At 29.9% G+C, this 19,355-nt stretch overlaps 1 protein-coding gene across 1 annotated transcript in view; it reads right to left on the reverse strand.

Moving 5' to 3' along the window:
- LOC143229380 (ankyrin repeat domain-containing protein 17-like) overlaps positions 1-19,355 on the reverse strand; it is a 126,934-nt gene that overhangs the window by 67,313 nt on the left and 40,266 nt on the right. The window contains 6 exon segments of the mRNA XM_076461621.1: positions 5,620-5,769; positions 6,665-6,880; positions 8,741-8,850; positions 15,680-15,871; positions 17,925-17,969; positions 17,972-18,113. Of these exon segments, the coding sequence (XP_076317736.1) occupies positions 5,620-5,769; positions 6,665-6,880; positions 8,741-8,850; positions 15,680-15,871; positions 17,925-17,969; positions 17,972-18,113 (855 nt within the window).

Below are 19,355 nucleotides of genomic sequence, written 5' to 3' on the forward strand. Positions count from 1 at the left end.
ATTTTATAAGGTTGTGCAAGATTAGATCAGGTAACTAAATATTAATAATATAATAAAAATATTTTATGAAGCAAGTAAATGAACAGATCATAGTAATTCATGGGTAATGTAATTTGATAGCATAACATAAGCTGCACATTTCACGTGATTTACCAGTTATACTGACATGGACATTAGTCAGACATGGTTCAAAGGGTAATAAAACAATTAAATTTCATTATAATTAGATACACTGTTAAAAGCTTAGTTATTTAAGATGAATATATTTTCATTTTATAATCTGAAGTCATTCTAGGAAAAAAAAAAAAAGGGTAATTTAGGTGGCAAGTAATAATATATGGTTTTTATGGATCAATTAACAAATATCTTACTTTTGCTGTCAAATAATGTTTTGTAAAAGTGCACGACAATTAAGTAACAAAATAATTAATGTATAAAATCAACACAATTTCAGTTATTGCTTCAACCTTGGTTTAGTGAAGCAGGAAGAACCTTCAACAATTTACATGTTTAGCACAAAAGCTAATGTAAAGTTTCTCAAACACTGTGTGCTATCATTTGAAATATAAAGTTAATCAGTACTTCACTTTTAGTAACAATTACATTTTTATAAAACTGTTACTGTAACGTATTTTTCTTTTTAAAAATATCAGTGAAGACTTAACACTGAACTACATATTCATGACATGTTAATACATTAAGATGTGTTTAACATAATAAACTCTAATTATTTACATTATACAACCAGCAAATTGAAGGTACTAGTAAATATTAAAATTAATTTATATCCAGTGAACACATATCTACCACTCAACACTTAAAGCAATGCAACCTAAAAACTAAAGCCAAGTTCTTAAAATTAGCATTATAACTAATTTGCTACATGAATTAAACCACCAGAACTTAAGCTTTCCGATATAACTAAACACAGATTAATTACAATTAACTTTCAACCTACCTACGAAGACAAGAACTGAAATCAATCCTATAAGTAATTTTGCTAATTTACCACTCTGACTTGGTCATGAACTAAAAAAACAACTTAAATAATTACAATGCAATGAATCTATATATGTAAAAATGGCTCGTTTGGGTTGAGAAAATTTTTTTACATAGAGGAGCGAACAACGTTTCGATGTATAAACCAATACAGAGGAACACCTTCATACCTATATTAAAAATAATATAATAAATAATAAAGTAAATAATATAAAATTATATATTCAAACATCTAAGCATGCCCTCTTCATTCCAACACTCAGTTACACAACCCCTTTCAAACATGTGGTCAGCTTCCGGTCAGTTACCTCTTTCTTTCTTTGAGAACCTGACGATGACCCAAGAAAATCAAAACGTTGTTCGCTCCTCTACATAAAATATTTTCAACCCAAACAAGCTGTTTTTACATATATATTTTTCTCCACAAGTGGGTTTTCTCAACATCACTGAATGCAAAGAATCATCAGCTGGATACTCTCAGTTATTCACTTGTAATCCTAATAATGTAAAAAGGTTCAGCCAGCTATAATATGATACAAGTTAACCATACATCCACAAACTAAGCTAGCAATGCAAAACAACCCTCATAATTAAACACACAAGTATTCATTATTTAATAGTATACAAATACCATAAAATAAAAAATTCTAAGGAAAGAATAGAATATAAATTTACTTACAAGACACACAAAAAAATAGTTGTTTGCTTCATGCACTATCAGTGATTTCCTGTCCCTAGAAGTGTGACACAGGTTATGCAAAACTTAATATAATCCTCCCTAACAACATCTGTTCATCAACAAAAGCCCATAAATGGCTCTAACAGTGTAGCTTTTAATTGGCTAAACACCAGAAATACATTACTTTGACATGTTACTTTTTAGCTATAGAGAGCTGTCCAGTGGGATGGTACAGATTGTATTAAAAATACATGTTCTTGTAAATAAACAAAAGTAAACTGAAAATCAAAATCATATAGAAAGCATAAAATATAAACTGTTTGTTTATTATTAAGTAAAAGGCTACACAGTGAGTATCCATATGCATCAAACCCTGACTTTTAGCATTGTTCTCAGACTTAACACTGAGCTACCAGGGGGCCAAAAATTTTAATACTGTAAAAGAAAATATTCAAATAAATGCAATAATAGCATATGTAAAAAAAAAAACATACACCAAAAACAATATTTTGTGATAATCTTTAGGTCAGCTTCATATTTATTGGTTGTTACCACGATGTTAAAAATGATGAAATTAATTCTATAATTTTAATAGACTAGTATTGCATTATAAATATACATAAATAAATGTTAATCTAAAGATATACATTTATACGTCGTTGATGTTTCAATAATGGTACACCTAAATGACAAATTTTGTTAAAGTCTTGAAGTAGATACCACATGATGATTTCATTAACTGAAAAAATGTTGACACTAAACTTTCTGCTTAGAAGTGATCCAAATGTAATAAAAATATTCATCATACCATAAGTACCTTTATATAATAAATATGCAAATTACAATAACCTAACTATCTATGTAGCAATATTCATTCACTCAGACATAACTTTAGTCGTTACAATATTGAATAAGATATCAAATGAATAATTTGTCTATTTTTGCCATAAAAAGTCAAATTTAAAAACACCTTTTCAGGTTAGGTTGTAATGCCAATTTTAAAATTATCATATTATAGGTCAAAACCTTACACACTTACAAGACAGGTAAAAGTTTCTAGTGAATACAATTGAGCCCTAAACAAATATTAAGTTTATTACTTATTATAAAACAATAATGAATGATTATTGTCTAAAGTATCAGAAATAAAAAGTGAATGTGTATCAGAATCATGTTTTACTACAGACATTATTACAACACAACCATACATCTAGTAAACATATTTTATGAATCATGAATACAAACGTTTTGGTATACTTAGTCATTATAAGTTCAATTCACCACTATCAGAACTTATTTTTCAGACTTATGTACAATATTAACAACATACCGTGAATAATTACAAAGCAGAGGTTATACAGTAAGAAACCTTTTATGTGATAATTGAAACATAATTTCTAATTATGATTGGTTTTCATTTTATTCTATAAGGATTTTTAAACAAAAAGTTTTTAAAAATGTTGCTTCATATATGCTTTATTTGCATAGCAGACCTTCCCTTCAACTCAAACAAATGAGCCAAGCTGAAACTTGTTACCAGATGGTTCAATCCAAGTCTTTTGCTTCTTCTGTCAATATCTGAAGATTGATTTGTATATGAGATTCACTGTTAAACTTCAAAGTTTCCTCTGATTGCAGTGGATTAAAATAATCCAATTTCAAAATGTAACTAATTTATTAGACAAAAAAGCCAGGCTTTATCAGCTCAGACACTATACATGTTGATATTTTTAAACTTTAGTTATATTTTTCTCTATTAGAATATTTCACAAGACAAGTTTCATTATTTATTTCACTTTATAAATACCTCAAAATTATCACGGTCCATAAATTTTTTAACATCAAATTGCACAGGTACACAGAAAGATTTGACCTATATTCTTAGCACAAAAAAACAAAGCAGTTTGATGTGCTTTCATCTTTATCTTGAACTAATAATAATAATCCCAACTTGGTAATTCATTGGTTACTAAAGAAAAATGTTTAAAATAATAATTTTTGTTGCTACTAAGTTGTATCGCAAATTATTTTTACTAACTCTATTCCATTTTTGTTCTTTTATTACTCTCATTCACAAGTAGAATTTAATTCTTGTCTATGGAACACATCTGGTCACCTAGTTCACTTTATATCAGGTCATCTCATAAGTAATGTCTGAAAATGTAATAGAGAAAGTACATCATCATTTCTGTCTTTGTAGAAGGTTTTAATGACTAAAATATGTAGTAGGACGTGTATAAAAATGTTCAGACAACTAAAATAAACTAAACCAACTCCACTTTTCAGATAATTAATTAAATAAACCTTTATGAAGATGGATGTGTCAGAGTTTAAAAAATGCAATAGTGCAGCAGAAACTACACGATACATTCAAGATATTTATGGTGTGGAGTCTCTCAATGAAAGAAAATGTCAAAGATGGTTTCAGAAGTTCAGATCAGGTGACTACAGTTTAAGTGATGTGGCACATTCAAGTCGTCTTGTTGAGTTTAATGATGACTTGCTGATGGCTGCACTTGATAAAGATTGTGCTGTAACAGTTGAAAAACTAGCACAGAAGCTTAATTCAACAGTTCACCATCATCTGCAACAACTTGGAAAGGTGTCAAAACTTGGAAAATGGGTTCCCTATGATATGACAGAAGCAAACATTAGAAAACGAGTAGACATTTGCATTCTCTGCATTCCCATGAATATAACTCACTTTTTTAGACAATTTAGTGACTGAAGATGAAAAATGGCTATATTATATAAATGTTAAGCATCACAGACAATGGCTCAGTGCAGGTAAACTGGCTAAAGCACAGCCCAGAATGGGCCTCCACTCTAGAATATTCTTGTTAAAACATTTGGTGGAATACTGTTGGTGTGATCCACTTTGAGTTGCTGCCATTTAATGTAACAATTACATCAGACTTCTACTGTCAACAGTTAGAGCACTTGAATGTTGCACTGAAAGAAGAGGCCTGCTTTGATCAATCATAAAAGTGTTGCATTACACCAGGATAATGCATGGCTCCATACAGCAATGATCGCAACTGCAAAGATTGAAGAGCTAGACTGAGAAAAACTCCCACATCCTCCTTATTCTCCAGACCTTGCCCCATCTAATTATCATATATTCCAAAGCTTACAGAACTATCTTGATTGAAAAAAGCTTGGAACACATGAAGATGTTAAAACTACCCTCTACATTCTTTTCCTCCAAACCCCAAGAACTTTATAGAAGTGGCATTCAAAAGCTTGTGAATCATTGGCAGAAAATAATTAATAATATTTAATCAATAATGCATGTTTTATTAACATACAAAGCATTTGAAATCCTCTCTCTTTTTCTAAACCTAAAATCAGACATTACTCAAGGGATGACCTGATACCTTATATAAACAAATCTGTAAAACTAAATTATGTTTTTTCATTTCATTTGGGAATTTGAGAGAAAAACAAATTTAACAAATTAAAATTCTTCAGTTTATAAATATTGTGTACCTATAAACTGGCTTTAAAAAACACTAAGAAAATTATTTCACAATTTTTTCCTCAAACATACTCATGCATACTCAATGACATCATACATGCTTTAAAGCTCTTTCATTTCAAGAACCAGATTTCTAAAAGTATACATTATATGAATGATGGCAATACACTTACTGTAGGCTCTATACAAAAAAGGGTTGGAGGAAATAGTTTCCTACCCTACACATCTAGCTGGCTTTATGGTTAGACTTGTGAATAAAGAAATTTGTCTTGTACTTCTTAAGAAGTAAATTAGTTGTGCATTTCTCCTGCAAAATGAAAAAGTTATGTATACTAATTTAAAAGTAATTTATGAAATGCATGATAAAAGAGATCTTATTCATCATGAAAAATACAGTCACCCAAAAGAGAAATCCCTAATGTCATTTAAAAAAAATGAATATGCTGGCTTAGGAGAAACGCACCTCAGTTAGATCTGAACCAGTTGCTGTTGGCTGATTCACATCAGAGGATGGAAAGGATGAAGAAAGAAGATTGGCAGGATAATCTAACAACAGCTGAACAACTGCTGTATGGCCTCCTTTAGCAGCCTCAATTAACATAGTTGAGTTGTCCTATTGAAATTTCAAAATATATTAACTTTTTAAACATATTTTGTTAAAAAGTCAATAAAGTGAATAAATAAAACATAAAAGTACAAACTACAAACACACAATTATCCCATTTAACAAATTAATTTTGCTTCAGCAGTTGAATTTAGTATGGTCTTTTTAAACAGAATCAAACCGACAATTGTATTGTCTAATTCGAGTTAGTATATTTTTTATACTTAACATTTTTAAAAGGTACAAAAAACTAAATATGTAAACAGCCTCAAGATAAAAATCATCATATAAATAAAAGTGAGTTGATAAATAAATATTAGAGTAATATATCAAGCATAAGTTTAACCTTATCTATACTGTAATTATCATCCCACTAAAACATGTATTTTACTTTTTTAATCATTAAGGTTTCTTCCAGTACAACAGTTTCTGGAAAGTGTTTAGTGAGAATAAAAAAATTCAAATGAATATACTGGACAATGTTTCAACCATTAAGCTTTAAATACTGAATGTTTCAGTTTTACTTAAAGTAACTGATTATTTTATACTTAACAAAGCATAATGAAGTATTAACTTGAAAAAAGCATCTACAGAAACACACACACACATTATATTAAAAAACACTTTTTATGACAGATTACGTTTAGCAATTGACACCAAATAAAAAGAATCCCACTTTTAAATATTTTAGACTCCCTTTCTTCCTTTATGGACAACTTGTGTAATGACTTTTTTGATGGTGTGAAACTATTAAAAGTTTTAATTTGTTAAAAGTAATTAAATATAACAAATAAAGTAAATAACTGTATTTTTTTAAAGATGCACATCAAGTCACATGGTTGTTCTGTTTTGACCCTTATGAATAATCTTACAATGGGATATAACACAAACAAAAATAACTCACCTTAAGCTTATGAGTTGGGTCAGCACCATGACTTAGTAAAAGTTCAACAACCTCAAGATTTCCACCTGCACATGCCAAAGAAAGAGGGGTATGATCATTATTTGTTGTCTGCTTGTTGACACACGCCTTTTTGCTGACGAGAAATCGAACAGTACACAATCGTCCTGCACGAGCTGCTTTCATCAAAGGTGTTCTTCCTCCCTCAGATTCATGCTCCTAAAAAGGAAAAAAACACATTCACTGTAGATATAACAAGGATTAATCCCATTTATTTTTGGAAGTTTTTACTCCCTCAGATTCATAACCTTAAAATATAATAATGAAATACAGTATATTATTTATATAATTCTAATTAATCAGTTTAATTTACACTCAACATAAGGAATTCTACAATTTATTTCAAATTTGTTTTATGTCACAGGGAACTGCAAAGTAACTTTTGTAATTTTCATATTCTTGTTATTTTATCCAATAATACAATGTCAAAGCTTTACTGGAGTGGACTTAACTAACTTCTGCTAGCAGCTAGTAAAAGAAAAGGTAGTGTTAAGTCTAGTGGAAACATAAAAGGGAAAAAAAAAATATTTTTTAATATAAGGTTGTTAATATAAGGTCTAAAAGTCTAAGACAAAAATTAAGACACAAAATTTGAGACAGGCTTTTCTTAAATTATGGTAAAAAATTTGTAAAATATAAATTGAAGACTAAAGAACAGTGAAACAAGAACTCAGTGGTTCATCACGTAACAAATGTTTCCATACAGTACATCAATTGAAGCATAAAAAATTATGTCACCAAAATAAATTGAAGTATAATTTTACAACTTCTGCATTACTTTTGCAACTGATAAAATGAGTTTAAAAAATTGATTTTAATGTTAAAGCAAAATTGGTGTTAGCTGAAGCCCTAGTGTTAAGTTTCATGCAATAATTTTTGCTTGATTCAGTCATAAAGCCCTACTCTTTAAATACAATCGTTTTCTGTGCCCCTTAAATTCTCTGTTGGCAAATTTAAATTAATCAAGAGTGTAAGAAGTTATAGAAATACATAAAGAATCTTAGGTATTTCAGAGTTGTTTTATATTACAGATAACTTCATAGTATTACATGTTAATGTTTTAATTTCACAATACCTGAAACAGAATTTAAAACAAGCATTCAAATCATCCTTCAGTTGATACCCAAGTTGTCCTACATTCACTTATGATATTTAGTATATTCAAAATTCAGCAATATCAGAATTTAAAACACCTACAGTTACTTACTTTTTTAAAAACAACTGGGTACTGTGTATATTTTCCAAAAGATAAATTTAATAAAAACAAGATCTACCAACAAAGAGAACACTGTAACAACTGAAACAGTCATGAATTAAGCCCTTTCATAACTAATATAGAACACATCATTAGTTGGGTACATATTAACAGAATTCTTCTTTATTATAATGCTTGTGTTTTGCATGTAGTATAACATTCTTGTTAACAGAATGCCAAAAGCCTGTGAAAATGTATAAATCATTTTACTTGGGTAGAGATTATATATGCCAAAAGTGAAAAACTCATCATTTTGGCTGTGTGTCTGTCTCCTCTGTAGAAGGTCAAGCCCATTTGAATGGATGACATATTTGTACAAATTGATAAGAGTTACTGCTTTTATCATCTACAAATGTTAGCTAATAGTCTGTAGCATATGCCAGATTGCACACTGGTATACAAAACTTTTAATATTTTCATATGAACACAGGCAGGATTATTATTGCCTGTGTATTGTGCAACTGTTGAAAAAAAACAACTAACAAGCAGGTGAAGTCATAAAAGTAAAGCAAAAAAACAGCCAATTTGTTAAATACATACACATTTTTCATCGTAAATTACTAGTTTATTTGTTCATTCGTTGTGATTCTTTTCTTTGTTGATCAAGTTCAAGAAAGTCTCTGCAGGTACATTTAAACTTATCTGCTGGATGTCAGTGTAACTGAATATCACATGGTTCTGTAACATGAGATTCATTTCACATATCAAATCTACAGTAGAGAATAGGTTCTTAAAAATGTTCAAATACTAAAAAATTGAGTTACCAGTTCTGCTCCAGCTTGCAAAAGTAAGTCTGCTACATCTGTATGTCCATTCTCACATGCATAGGTCAAAGCAGTATCTCCAGTTGTAGTTTGAGCATTCACATTAGCACCTGTTTAGAAATATGCAAAATCTCTTAATATTCTGCCATGTCAACCTATTATTGGTACAAGTTTTAACACAATTAGTATTATAATCCCTTCAAAAATATTTTCTTGAACTAAATTTTTTATTTACACCTCATTCTTAACAGATTAGTTGTAAAATGTTGATATCCTTTAGAAATCACATTAAAAACTATTGAACATCAACAACATTAAACAATCAGTTCTTTAAACATGTAAAAAGTCATATAATAAATATTACAAATTGACTAAGAAATGTCATCACTCATATATTTCTTATAAAATAATTTTCACTAAAGCACATCTTTTTCTTTTCTTTACAGTAATAGATCTCAAAATCATTTAAAATTCCACTTGCACCTTTCTTACCAACTTCTGAAGTTCCATATATTATACTTAAAATATTATTTACATTCTGCATTTTAATTAATGATATCTACAAATTCTCTATTTATTAAAAATAATTATCTTTATCAAATAACTTTCTGAAGTTGTTTTTTAAACTGTCAGTGATAAGGCAAACTAAGGGATAAATACATTAATTTAGAGAAAAAAGAATAATAGAGACACTTTACCAAAACAAACAAGTCTCATTTATAACTGATTTTTTTTCTTAATTTCTATACAAAAATACAACACATTACCATCTTATACTAAAGTGTATCTATTAAGACTATTCTGAATATAAGTTTCAACCTATATTTATTTTAGTTCCCCCTTACAATTCTTTAACCTTTCCAGAAACTAAACCTTCCATTACAATGCTAAAATATACTGTTTAAATATACTAATAAACTGTCACTTTTAATAATTGCTAGTGCCATCCAATATAGTGATAGTTTCAACCTATATTTTAGTTCCCCCTTACAATTCTTTAACCTCTCCAGAAACTAAACCTTCTATTACAATGCTAAAATATACTGTTTAAATATACTAACAAACTGTCACTTTTAATAATTGCTAGTGCCATCCAATATAGTGATAGTATCACCTACATACTGTATTTCCACATATTCAAATTTTCCCAATTTCCTATATTTTAGGATTTTACCTCTTTCTTTGGCAACATTCATTGGATGTAACACATTAAAAATAATCAAACCTAAAAAACTCTCAAACCTACATACTCTTCATAACAGAAAAAAATTTAAACCAATTTTTATTATTCTGACTAATTCCTTACTGTTCTAAATATTGGCCAACTGTCTAACTCATCTTCCAAAATAAGAAATATTTTCAAGTGTCAGAAACTTTTTCAAAACCTACCATTAATAAAAAAACAGAAAACTGGTACTGCTCCTAAAATTCAGTATATATCAAATCTACAATTATATTAATACTGGAATAAAAATTGGCTAATCTGACTTTATTTCAGCTAGCCACAATAGTTAAGACACATTTATAATTTTATCATTGTGATCTTATTTGTTCTAATCATAATGAAAGTTCACTGGCTATATTTATGCCATTAATATATTTGCAGGTATTAAAATTGTTAATGGAAAGATAGCATCAAACATGGTAAAAACCTCAATACTTCCTTACACTGCTAACAACACAGTACTATAGTTGAAGCACAAGTATCTAGGTTTTGTAAGTGTAACAGTCAACATGTGTTTATGGTTCACAACCCACCCATTAATAAATTATAGCACAACATAAGCTGTGATAGCTGTTGTTAAAGCAGTAGTTAGTTATGACTAAGACTCAAAAATAATGCAAAGGAAGAAAGATACATATATAGCAGTAATGATATAAATATAGCCTATAAATGCATTTATTGATCATTTTTGACAGCAGCTAAATTATATACATCCTGGTCTGAAAATGTTGAAATTTTTCAACATTTTCTCATTCTCCAGCACTTTGTCAAAACTGTAGTGCTCACTGCTAATATTTAGCAAGTATTTCTGTACCCTGTTTTAGATTAGCAAGACAAAGCACAAGTTATTCCAATAGGTCATCTCATCATATGTATGTTACTCTGTCAACAGTAAAGAAATTTGTCAAAGTTAATGGCTATTGTAAATGGCAATACCAATAAGCTGTTCAAGTCTACAGAATATTTAACTAAAATGCCAGTCAATTTTACTGCAAAAGTCATGGTATTTACCATCATGCATAATGATGCTTCCAATAAATCAAACAACAAATTAAAGAGACCAAAACCTGCAGGTGAATGCAAGATATTTCCACCATAAAACCCAATATGGAGAATTCTGACACCAGAAAAATTGTGATAAACTCAGAAAATATAAAAACAAAAAGTCTATCATTGCTGAGAAACCAATTTCCATCTAATTAGTTCACAAAAACCACAAGCTGTGTTTTCCTCTCAGACAACTGAGGAAATAAAAAAATTCCAAAATTGTCTACTTCTCTGTTTGGAATCTGTGTAAAAAAAAAAACACCTGAAAAAAAAAAAAATTTGTACCAAATCCTATGTAAATTGACCAAAATATGGTAATGTAATTTTTAAAAAACCCTAAATTTATGTACTTTATGGTATCTTAACCCCCTATAATTAGTAAAAATATCAAGTCCACCATACTTGTTTTTTAACGTGTTGGGCCTGTAGAAAAATATCTTCATACTAATTCCATGTAAACTGGTCAAAATATATCCAAGTAATCAATTGAAAAACCCAAATTATGATTTTGTGCAAGTTGTGAGCCACCTGAAATGACTCAAAATGGACAAATCCAACTTTTCTTTTGTTCATAGATATTTGTATTTGTGCCAACTTGCATCTTGATAGCTGTCAATATAACAATATCCAAAATATAAATTTCTGGTTTGTTTTACCTACGATTCCATAAAATTCTTAAAAAAAAAAAAAAAAGGCTTAAATCCAAAAAAAAAAGATCTGGATATTCTGAACCAAGGTATAACCCTAGAAAGTTTCAAGTCATTCTAATAAGAAATGAAGAAATGGCAGTCAGCTCAAACATGTTTGGAAGAAAAAAGAAAAACAGTATGTCACTCTGCAGAAATATGGTTAATTACAGTACATCTGCACTACTTACTTCAATACAACAAGGTAGTAATACCATTTACAATACTGCAGTCAGCAGGAGAAAAATAAGAGTGGAAATTTTTAACTACTTACAGTTAGTGAAGTAGTGAGCATATAGCTCTAAACACAATAGAATGTGGTTGTCATAAAATACAAGTTGTCTACAAATGGTTGTAAACATGTTAACCCTATTCTGACAGGCATCCTTTACTGCACATCATGAAATTTCAGTGACTTACCTTAAAAATTTTATTAATCTACCTTTTATGTTATACCAATTAGTAGTATAGCATAAAATCTTAGCTAACAATCCATATTTTAATAGTATACAAGTTTTAGGTTCTTAATTTATAAGACAATGTTTCAAAAAAAACAAAAAACACCTGAATTTCAACTAGTGTGACATTTTCTCATGTTTATTTTATCCAACCTGCTGCTCCACCCCCAATTAGTACATAATTTAACCTAAATTACTCAAAAAATCATCATTGCTCAGACAAACTATTTTCATAGCCTTCAATTTTCTTTGGTTACAAAGTTATAAAATAGAAACTCTCACCCCTCTTGACACATCCTCTCCTTCAAGATTTGTTAATACTTCTCTCTTGGTTTTAATTTTATATTACTTAAAATTAATAAAAAGTCAAGGTTTTTGTCCATCAAAAAACATTGTATAATGTTTTCTGAATAGAGAATTGTCATTTTCACTGTCAGTACAAGTTTTATTCCCATAGAAAAATAATAATCAGTTTTTTCCATGTTATTAGTCTATGTTCTTTAGTGCATTATTTAACTGAATAAAATTATTAGTGCATTACTATCATTAGTACATAAAAAACAAAAAAAGAGTTGTGTTATCAACAACTGGCAGCAATTCAGATAAGTACTTTATTTCTTATTTTACATTTTTTATACTTTATTTCTTAATAAAAAAAGTAACAAATGTAAAAATAGGAATTTCTCTAGATTAGAGTCATATTAGGTAAAATAAGTAATAATAACATAATTAAAATGTTTCATGACGCACGCATGCAAGCAAGCAACTCATGGGTACATTAATTCAACAGCACAATAAGCTCCACATCATCCACATGATTTACAATTTAAAATCGCATTGACAGTAGTTAGACATGGTTCAAAGGGCAAAAGAATAAAATTTAATTGTAAATAAATGTATATGGTTACTAGTTTAAAGCTGTTTTAGATAAACTAATGAAGGTAGTTTCATGTTACAAATTGAATTAATTCTAGAAAGACAAAAATGGGGATATATGGATTTTGTTTTTGTTTTTTCTCTTGGGGGGGGGGGTTACAAATTTGACCAAATTGGCCAACATTGTATACAGTTAAGGTAGGTAAAATAACAGATAAAATATAAAGTTTTTGTGAAAATAAACATTTGAAATGTATTTAGAAGGTTTTAGAGAACACAAAAATAAAACCTGGTATTTATGAGAAGAAATGTGTTTTAAACAATATTGTTAAAACAACTTTGCACATAGACTACTCAAAACAACTACTTGATATATTCATGGATAAATCTCTATTTTAGTTCACTTAAAATGCTTCATTAAAAAATACGAGTTTTTGAATGTGAGAAACTAAGTTTACTGAAAGACTGCCAAATTTTGAGAAGATATACACATTATACTGAAAATTAGTAACATCAAAAATATACACTTTATATGAGTACAAAAAAAGTCATGTCAAATTTACCAAGCTCATTTTGAGAGACTTAAAAGTATAATAACGAGACAAAGACCTGCAGATATCTACGTTTTGGTCTAAAAATCTCTCACATTTCATTACATCTCCCCATTTTTGGGCCTAAATCAAGATTTCAGATTTTTGTCAAGACAGTATAGTATTCTGAAATATTCAGTCTGTAATTCTTATATAACACCAATTCCTTTAAGCCCAGTGTGCATTCAAGTGAAAGCACAACCAATTCAGTCATAAAACTGATGTCAACAAACTCTATTCCATCTTTCAAGAGAGATACTATTTGAATACTAACTTAGATACTGTTTTTATGTAATTGATCTTGCAAGTCCTCTTTTCTAAAATTTTAATCAACATGGAAACTATTCAAATAATTTAATATCACAGTTTTGTATTTTTTATGTTAGTATATTTTCTTGAAGCAATTACTCTGACAGTTTCTTTTGGATTTACAAAAAATGCTTTCTATTAATTTTAAGCTAAAAATCATACAATTGACTACTTCAGCAGGAATCCAGAAATTAGTGGGGGATTTATTTGTAACAACTATACATTAATTACACGAGTACTAATTCATTAAAATGAATACTAACTATTTGAATAAAAGTTTAATAATACACTAATTTTGTTTCAGAATTTCTTTCAGCAAAGTGGGCTTGTGCATGTCATTATTAACTTTCTCTCTATGAGAAAGTCAAAATGTGTATGTCACAACTTTTTATAGTTACATTCAAGGTTTAATTGCTTTAAGACTGTACATGAATAAACATGCTATCAAAATATAGTCAATAAAAAATTTTAACACAAGTTTCAATATCTTAATTTTACAAGGATCTATTTTTAAAATCCTCTTTTCTCCTTTATAGAATTGTGACAATCATCCTCTAGCTCTTCCCTCTTCTCCAATTTATTTACCACCCATCTGAGAAGCAGAACATTTAATACAAATTATTATCCATAATATAGATATTCTCAGGCAAAGAATAATTTTTATAGCCTTCAACCTTGTTTATTTACAAGACCATAAATGAGAAAATCAGACCCACATTGCAAAACCCACAAGACATACCCTCTTTCATAAACTGTCTAAGAGTTCTCTTTTACATTTTATACTATGACCTTTATACTCAATAAATATCCAAAGTTTTAATATATCAAATGATGCATTGTCTCTTTCGTATACAACATGAAAACTTCTCTCACAGTATTCACATTCAAAAACTTAGCTAATTTAAAGGTTTCTATCACATTACTTCAAGTCACATAAATTATGACAGCTAAAGAACACTATTTGCTTTGTGCACATTATTGGATTATGTACTTAAAGACAGAATAGAGTATCATATTCCTTGTTTTTCTTGTGCATTATTTAATTATTATTATAAAAAGACTAAAATGTAAAAATCAGAAACTTTTCAAATTAGATTAGCTAAAATAATAAAAAATATAATACATCATCACAAGTGTGCTCATGATCAGCTCATGGACCATGTAATTCACTATGATAACTTGAGCTACACATTTGACTAGTGACTTATAACTTGTGTGGTGGAATTATTAGTTAAGACATGGTTCCAATGACAACAAAACAATAACATTTAAGAATAAACATGCATACTGTTACAAGCCTTAAGTTATTTAAAATAAATAACTGTATAAAACAGTAATTTAGATTCATTTCATATCTTCTTTTGTGGTTAAAAGGTTTTTTTCAGAGGTCAGTCAAACTTAATGCACTAGGAGGTAAATAATATAACAAATAAAATGTAAAAAATATTTTCCTAAACAAAAATGTGAGAAATTTATTAAAGAGATTTAAGGATTACAAATGAAATTTTACAATTTTCAGATCAAGAAAAGTAACTTTAACCAAAATATGATAATCAGTTTTTGCTCAGAACAGTCAACAGTTTGACTCCATATATTCAGAGAACTTTTGTGTAAAAATACTTCATAAAACTTACAAAATTTAATGTTTTAAAGTATAAAATGCATATTATCTATTGAAAATGTGTGCACCTCTCTTATTATTATTTTGTATTCAACTGCTTTAAAAGAAATGATGCATAAAAACACACCTGAATTAATTAGATATCGAACAAGTTCTAAATGTCCTTCCTGTGCAGCTTCCATCAAGGGAGTACTTGCTCCCAATTCATTGTCAGCACCAGCTTTTATAAGAAATTCTGCAACTTCCAGAAAACCTCCACAGCATGCTAGAGTGAGAGCAGTTTCCTGGGTTTCTTCTGTCTGAGCATTAATGTCTGCACCTTTAGAAGTTAGTGGAATGACCAAAATATTATTAATAAATATAACTTTCAGAAAAACTTTAAAATTGAAAAAAATTCCTCTCTATTCGTTTCATTTATTTTTCAAAAATTATCAAAAACTTCCAGCAAAATTATAAATGCTAAATCCCAGGACATATAGACCTTATATTATTTGCTTGTTTGGTATATCATGCATGTGTAAAAAGAGTAAATCATATTTTCATAAGGCCATTATATTTTTAAGGCTAGCAAGCATTTCAAATATACAAGTATGTAGATCTATAAATCTAAAATTAATATTTAGTTTTGCATTACTGTGTCATTCAAAAATTCTACCACAAACCTGACATTAGTAACATTTCACTAAAACACTTTGACTTATTTATACGCATTTCTATGGAAATTACTATGACTACATACAGACGGTTCTACGACATTTTGCAGCCACAATTTCGCATCCGACTTTTGACAACAATTTAACAGTTTGTTTGTTTGTTTGTTTTGGAATTTCGCACAAAGCTACTCGAGAGCTATCTGTGCTAGCCGTCCCTAATTTAGCAGTGTAAGACTAGAGAGAAGGCAGCTAGTCATCACCACCCACCACCAACTCTTGGGCTACTCTTTTACCAACGAATAGTGGGATTGACCGTCACATTATAATGCCCCCACGGCTGGGAGGGCGAGCATGTTTAGCGCGATGCGGGCTCGAACCCGCGACCCTCGGATTACGAGTCGCACGCCTTACGTGCTTGGCCATGCCGGGCCACAATTTAACAGCCGAGCTCGTTGGCAGCGGACAATTTCGCACCCAGGGAAATTGGCAGCAGATGATTACCCAGCCAAGCAATACATAGTAATGGTATTGTTCATGATTTTACTAATGTTAACTTAACAACAAATTAACATCCATTCGAAAATTGACATCACTATTAAACCTGTAAAAAAACATTTAAATGTCTGCATTTACTGTTAGAACTTCAACACATAGTCTTCTCGTTGAACTTTCACTGATTTATTTTAAAACAGTGTCAAACAGCCAATTAGTAACATCCTGAACAGCACAGTAACTTACGTAACATCAAACAGAGGAAAGCCGAAGGCATGCAACAATGGATACAAAGGACAATCCAAGGTCTTGGACGCACGAACAAATATAATAGAAGGGTGGCATCACAAAATGAACAAGTTAGTAGGAATCCAAGCCCCCCAACCTCTTCATATTGATTGAACATCTGAAAAAAAGAATACCAAATGAATCTAAATCTTGTGGAACAAATGATTGCAGGGCATGAACCACCAAGGAAGAAGGCAAAGTACGAGACTGCAAATCAAAGGGTCCAACATATAGTTAACGAATATCAAGAAAGGGATCTTATTCAATTCCTTTGAGGAATTAGCTACTGCTTTAAACTGTGAACAGATGTGGCAGAATGGCTGTATAATTTTGACTGTGAATAAATGTGGCTACATTGCTGTATGATATAAGAGTCTTTTTTCTTAAACTGTAATGTTGATGTAAATACTCGGCTGGGTAATCATCTGCTCTCAATTTTCCTGGGTGCAAAATTGTCCGCTGACAACGAGCTCGGCTGTCAAATTGTTGGCTGCCAAGAGTCAGGTGCGAAATTGCTGTTGTGAAATGTCGGGATACCCACAGAGACTTTCAGGATAGCATTAGAAATATCAACAGCTTCACTGACAGCACATACCTTCAGATTTTGGTGAAAAATGACAAGAGGAAGAAACCACACCACCATAACATACAACAGGTTAAGCCAAGCCGTAATCTAAAAACACTAGTTTCTTATTTCTATCTAGCTTTGAAGTAACCATTTGTTAATTACCTTCTCAAACTATCTGTTGAATAATAAGTCATACACATAAATGTTCTGTTTTACTTCTAATCTTTGTGTGTAAGTTGATCAATCATTTTTGATGGTCTTCTCTTGATACAGTCCAGAATTTTACTACAATTCTTACCATGCCTCCTTTGCAAAGAAACAACACACCTGTGGAGTAACAAAGCACAAATACCAATACCTTTAGTTCTTACCTTGACTCAGGAGTAAAGCAACCATTTCTTCATGACCTTCCCTGAAGCTTCCATTAGTGGTGTATAACCTTCATCATTAACTTCCTCAATGTTTGCACCTCTTTCTAAAAGCAAGGTAGCCAATTCTACATGTCCACCACATGCTGCTAAAGTTAACGGTGATTCAAAGCTGTCAGCAGGCATATTCACCTTATAAAATATAAGCACTTAGTTTAATATTATATCACCTCTAAAATAAACACATCTCAAAAAACCAGAAACACAAAGTGTGAAGGATTCTTAGATTTCCATAACAAGTTATGCTTATGGTTATCTGTAAGATAGTTTGTATTTTTTTGGCATATTTTTCATTTTAGTTTGTAACTGATGCAACCCTAATTTAGTGTTCCAACCATAACTTTCTTTCCACAAGAGATTATGTCATACCTTTTCATAATAGTTAAAGTGACTTTTCTACAAAGAAAATGTTGAAATATTATGCAATTTCCACATCCGTTCAATAACATTTACTTCTTTCCACTGAAATCTCAATGAAAGGCTGAATTTATGTGCATACGTTCATATAAACATTGCCTTGTTAACATCTGCATACATTCTACTACCACCTCTTTTCACCAAATTCACCTGTTGAAACAGCATTTTCAGTTTATATTTCACAAGTAATCTACAGCTTATTAACAACTCTTTTCACCCCTGTTGACAAACCAAAACCAGCCATCTCAATTTATATTTCACAAGTAAACTGCAGCTTACCAACATCTTAGTGGCCTAAACTGTCACATCTACACGAACAGTTTTATTGAAAAACTGAATTCAGAACTAAGATTAATACAGAATGTTGTATCTAACATAAAAATATGTTTTGTTAATAATTTTAAACTAAATATTTCACTATGTAATAATATAACAATATTAAAATGCACATTTTTTGTAAAAACTACACCAAACAACTTAGTGTGAGAAAACAATATTGTAAACTCAGGCCTGCTAATTTAATATCCAACTTATCTGCTCAATACTATATAATAGGCCTTTTATTTATTCTTCTTGACACTATAGCAACTGGGCAAACAAATGTACACTAAATTCCTAGCAAAGGTGGTGGAGAGTTAAGACAACTGAAAGCTAAGCTCTAAAAACTTTGATTTTCTTTGAGAATGAATTAATATTCTTTTTAATTTCTTTCAATTAATTGCATGTTACTTTGAGAATGCACTAATCAACTTGAATCACCTTAATCAGAGTATGTAAATACATGTTAAATTATAAAATTGAGATAACATTTGTATGCACCTTTACTATACAGTGTTAAGGAGACCAAAGTAAGCCTATCCCATAATGTCAATCATATACATAATTAATTAGCAAGTCTATTCATTAACTGTTAAGCACTAACAGATGGGTAAAATAAGCCATAAATAATTTAAAATG

Source organism: Tachypleus tridentatus, chromosome 10 (assembly GCF_004210375.1).
Source record: "Tachypleus tridentatus isolate NWPU-2018 chromosome 10, ASM421037v1, whole genome shotgun sequence".
NCBI lineage: Eukaryota > Metazoa > Arthropoda > Merostomata > Xiphosura > Limulidae > Tachypleus > Tachypleus tridentatus.